The sequence below is a fragment of the Microtus ochrogaster genome, unplaced genomic scaffold (assembly GCF_000317375.1).
Source record: "Microtus ochrogaster isolate Prairie Vole_2 unplaced genomic scaffold, MicOch1.0 UNK8, whole genome shotgun sequence".
Taxonomy (NCBI): domain Eukaryota; kingdom Metazoa; phylum Chordata; class Mammalia; order Rodentia; family Cricetidae; genus Microtus; species Microtus ochrogaster.
In genome coordinates, this window is record NW_004949106.1 from 699,549 (window position 1) to 704,979 (window position 5,431).

The window sequence follows — 5,431 nt, forward strand, 5'->3', positions numbered from 1 at the left end:
GTGTGTGTGTGTGTGTGTGTGTGTGTGTGTGTGTGTGTGTGTGTGTATGTGTGTGTGTTATTCCTTTGAGGTAGTGATTGTGAGAACTGGGCTTTCATTCAAATCTGTTGCCTATGGTGCAATAGGAGTTAGGTATGATGTCTCTGAATGTATTTGTCTCTGTAGCCCACTTAGAAAAATGTGATTTTAAAAAAGGTGTTTTGAATAGCCATGCAGTGATGGCACACACCTTTAATCCCGGCCCTCAGGAGCATAGGCAGGTGGATCTCAGTGAGTTTGAGGTCAGCCTGGTCTACGGAGTGAGCTCCAGGACAGGGTTATGCCAGCAAACCTTTGTTATATCCATAGCTTTATAACACTTTCTCAAGCTCGCGTAGCAAGCACCGTGCCCACTAAGCCTTCTCCCTGGCCTCTGTAGAGTCTCTTGAAGGCTGAGACTTGTCCTCCGAACTATGAATTCTTGTTATAAAGCTATGGAAATTAATACTCCAATCTGAGGATGGATAAATTTGACCTCAGTGCGGCAGAGTAGAGAACTTAGAAACAGACCAGGCGTTTATGGAAGCTTGATACAGATTTGATAGGTCACAGGACTTGTACAAGGTTAAGCCAGTGATGGAGAGGGTAGGGCTCATGAGTCTCCAACCCTAGCTAAGCTGAGTATCCAGTTGATGGATGCTGGGGTAGGGAAAGCCAGTCTTCTTTAAGGTGTGGCCCTAGAGTTGACATAGTCCAGGGGATAGCATCACACCGTGTACATAGGCAGCGTGAACTAGGCGTGGTGAGCTATTAAAAGAGTAAATGAGATAAGAAGGGAAGTTGGGAAGTGAGTCTGAGTGGTGGTAAGGGAGCTGGGGGTGTGAACATGATTAAAACATACTGTGTGCAACAAAGATATCTCCAGACATTACCAAATGTCCCCTGGGGCATAGTGTCATCCCAATTGAGTTGAGAATCACCTATCTACCTATATATGTTACACACACACACACACACACACACACACACACACATACACACACATCTCATTGTTTCAAACAGTTTATAATAAAACCCAGTTTAAGATGGATGGGTAGAAGCTCTGCTCTGCCCGTGAAACACAAGCAGAAAGGCATTGTTAAGAGCAGAGTGTGCCTGTGCCTGCTGCAGGCCTTTGAAGTCGGACCTGCAGAGCAGTGTGGGAGACAACCCCAGAGAGGCTGCGTAGCTGATGACAGCCTTAGAAATGGAGCCCAGTATCAGAATTCCATACCTAGTCACACTGGGGTCGGGGGATGTCTCCACTTTTAAAAATTCTTTGGGAAATCTAAAAGTTTAACTCTGCTTAAAAATCACCTGCTTAATTTAAAATAATCTATTACTGACGTGCACTTCAGATACAGGACCCAGAGGATCCCGGCTGGAGCTGACCAGAAAGCCTCCTCTCCTGAGGACTAACTTTCCCACTTCCAGAAGGTGCTGTGTGAGCTTTCAAGGGAAGGAAGCAACCGGCAGTCAGTCCCAGCCAGCTGTGTTGCCTGTGAGCCATAACAGTGACCAGCAGGACAAACCATCCCTAAGGGTGCGATAGCAGTGTGCATTTCCTGGCAGTAACCAGCAGCTCTCTGATTGGACTTAAGGCCTGCCTATTAGGAAGGGAAATCATGCCTGGCACTGGAAACCTAGGCAATGATCAAGGCTAGAGAGGCCGTGGGTCTTAGAGGAGAGACTGCTCTCCTTATCTTATCAAAGCAGGATCATTCTTAACTGCATCCTAAGTACTTATCCCCAGATCCACAAACAACTGCAGCTTCTCTTTGCAAAACACAGACCATTACAGAGAACCACAGCTGCAAAAAAATGCAGAGAACAGCTGGCCAGGGGTGCTAGACCCGGTGGACACATCTACAACACAACCCCTACACCTAAAACTCATGGAGGAAGAGGGAGCAGAAAGGTTCTAAGAGCCAGAGGACCAGGAATTCTGCTGGGAGACAGTCTCCTAGAAACAACAAGGAAGGTATACCCCACAACACTTCAATAACGGGGTTGCCTAAACAAAGAATGACTGAGGATAACACCAACAGAATGCGAACACGAAACAGGCAGATCTCACAGGACCCCACTCCTACAAAGAACTACAGGCAGCTAAGGTATCCTGGGAGCTGGAAAATTAACCCTCCCCTGGGATGAACTCCCTAATTGGTTACCCAATATTAATTGAGTGGGGAGCCCTGAAATCATACACATAACCAGCAACACTGAATAAATTCAGAAGGTAGTGTTTATGTATTTAGGGTACATATCTCTGTCTGTCTGCCTGCCTGCCTATCTATCCACATGTTCTTAGGCGTGTTAAAGAAAGAGAGGTTATGCGTTTGTGAGGAAAGATACAAGAGAGAGCTTGGAATGAGAAAAGGGAATGGGGAGTGAAGTAATTATCTTTAATACATGTTGAAAAATCTTCCGTTACCAGAATAAAAAAGAAAAATGCTGTCTGTCAAGTTCAAGTCAACATCTGGATTTTAAAAATAACATTCTGAAGGAGAACAACACTATTATTGATTTTTAAAAATAGAACCCATGTTTATACAAAGCCTGTTTTCTTTTTCTTTTTCTTTTTTTTTTTTTTTTTCGAGACAGGGTTTCTCTGTGGTTTTGGAGCCTGTCCTGGAACTAGCTCTTGTAGACCAGGCTGGTCTCGAACTCACAGAGATCCGCCTGCCTCTGCCTCCCAAGTGCTGGGATTAAAGGCGTGTGCCACCACTGCCCGCCTAGGGGGTTATTTTAATATTAGTTTTATTATGTGTGTGCCTGTGTCTGTCTGTCTGACTACTTGTCTGCTTGCTTACCTGTCTGCCTGTCTATAGCTTGAAGATGTATGTTTGTCTGTTTCTCTGATAACAGGTAGTTAAAGGAGGGGAAAAGGTAAAGAAATTGGGGAAAGCTAAGGGGAGGGGCGTGATGAAGAGAGACCTGGGGAAAGAGGATGCCTTGGGCAAGTCTTTCTTTTTTTAACTATAAAATCCATAGAATGCAAAAATCAGGTGAGACGTATTACAAAGCACCTCATGTTTCAGTGTTTCAAAATGGAATACAGATGGTAAGGCGACCATCACGGGTTTTTTTTTGGGTTTTTTTTTTTTTTTGGCACTAGCTCTTACCATATGTCCAGCTCCGAGGAGTACTCGGTGGCTCCCAGCAAAGCGTCAGGTGGTCGGTACCAGAGTGTCACCACTTCTGAAGAGTACGTCTGGCTAGGAATGGACTTGGCTCGAGCAAGACCTGTCCAAAGAGGATAGAGATAGCGCTTGTTATCCTGGTCTTTTTGTGAGGCACAGTAGCACGCTGCATGGGGAGAATACATGGCAGAGTAGACAACACGAAAGATAACATGTTAGTGGTGGGTGCTCACACCAGAAGCTTTCAACTGTCCCGAGGTTTGCACATACGGCAGCAAGAAGAGTTCTTAATTTTGACCTTTGGTGTAACTAGGTGTGGTCAGGTGACTAAGTTCTTGCTTACTTGGTATGGACAGAGGTGATGTTGAACTTCCAGGTCAAGCCCTTAGTGGATGGGTGGTAGATTCAGATTCCCTCTGAGCTGTGTGGATCTGGAGGTGATAACTACACTGAAGTAGGCCCTTGGGCAGTATCTGAAGGACCGTGAGCCACTTGACAAGTGAAGATTGGGGAAACGCACTCTGGGGTTGCCATGACAGCTCTGACTGCCCTGAGCGAAGGTTGTTTCTAGAGCACTCTTCCATTGTACTGTGGGTCTCAACAGTAGCAGTGAAATAACTTAACTTGGCTGATGCTAACTTGTAATTCTTATACTTGGGAGACAGAACCAGGAGGATGGCTGCCAGTTCAAGGCCAGCCTAGTCTACACAGTGGCTTCTAGGTCAACCAGGGCTACATGGAGAGACCCTGTCTCAAAAAATTTTTACTGAACAGTTAGTGTCACACTAGGAATATAACGATAAGCAAAAACAGACTCTTAACTACTTTCTTGTAAAGGAGAATAAAATCTAAAATCACATATATATGTGCATGTGTTTATGCATTCTGTATCATGTATCTGTGAATAAAAGAAAAGACACTGTTATGGAGGAAGTTTGCGTCCTTTGCTAGGAACATTGTCAAGGTGTTGTTGACATTTAAGGGTGAAGAAACAAATATCATTTCTATTTCTGCAGGAGTCCATGCTACATTCTAGGATCAGCTTCTCTATTCTGCCATCCTGGGATAGCCGTGATCTATTCTGATATCGTTGTCATTAACCACTTAGATATGGGGATAGCTCCTAAGTACAGTCTACTCTACAGGCATCACTCAAAAGTGACCTATTTGAGACATCTGGCTAGATGTCTTGATGGAATTCTAGAAAGCTTCCACACTCTCCCTCCCTCTTGCCTTGCGTTTCCTGGATGTCAATCTGACATCCAACACAGCATCGTGTTCTTGGGCTCTAGTTTTTAAAGGCCAAGCCTAGCCAACGCTTCAAGTAAATACAGACAAAAGACTCATTGTTCATAGACCAGAAGGAGACCTGAAAAGACTCATTGTTCATAGACCAGAAGGAGACCTGAGGGCGACTCACCAAAATCAGCCAGCTTGAGCTCTCCCAGGTGACTGATGAGCAGGTTCTGAGGTTTCAGGTCCCTGTGAAGAACGTGCTGGTGATGGATGTACGCCAGGCCCCGCAGAAGCTGGAACATGAAAAGCTGGAAGAGATGAACACCATCCCTCAGGACACGGGAACGGCAGTGTGCTGATTTCGTCTCTAAGTCAAAAACGGCCCTCTAAAAGAATATAGTGAACGTGTCTCTTGAGAGATGAAATAGAGAGAGAGAGAGAGAGAGAGAGAGAGAGAGAGAGAGAGAGAGAGAGAGGAGAGAGAGAGAAACCATTCAGAAAGAGGAGGAAGGGTCAAAGGTACCAAGTAGACTACATCCCAAACAAAGGGATTCTGGCTTTTCCCAACATCTTGTTCCTTTGATACTGAAGGAATTGCCCTTCCTTAAAATCTACAGTGAAACCTTAGATTGAGGTCTCCTTAGAAGCATTTGTAGCTGGTTTAGCTGTGAAAGATATCATTTTTACCTACAGGTGACTTGGTATGTCAGGTCAAAGTTGATTTGGAAATGATAGAGTTTATTATACTTGTTGTGATTTTCCAGGTTCCAGTATGAACTCTTTTAAATCTATGATACCAAAAGACCCAACTGGGAAATATATTTTAGATGGCATTAAGAAATAAAGGGGGGGGGCATGGTAAGATGGGTCAGTAGGTAAAGTACTTTCTGTGTAAGCCTGGAATCCTGTGTTCAATACCCAGAACTCATTTTCAAAAAAAGAATGAAAGAAAGAATTAAAGTACTTTCTGTGTAAGCCTGGAATCCTGTGTTCAATACCCAGAACCCATATAAAGGTGGGAGGAGAGAATCGAC

The 5,431-nt window shown here is 44.4% G+C and overlaps 1 protein-coding gene across 1 annotated transcript in view; it reads right to left on the reverse strand.

Annotated features, from left to right (window-relative positions):
• The window catches only part of Cdk15 (cyclin dependent kinase 15), a 74,217-nt gene that overhangs the window by 54,099 nt on the left and 14,687 nt on the right, over positions 1 to 5,431 (reverse strand). The window contains exons 7-8 of the mRNA XM_005366330.2: positions 4,582 to 4,705; positions 3,144 to 3,264 (exon numbers count right to left, since the gene is read on the reverse strand). Of these exons, the coding sequence (XP_005366387.1) occupies positions 3,144 to 3,264; positions 4,582 to 4,705 (245 nt within the window). The remainder of the gene's footprint in view (positions 1 to 3,143; positions 3,265 to 4,581; positions 4,706 to 5,431) is intronic.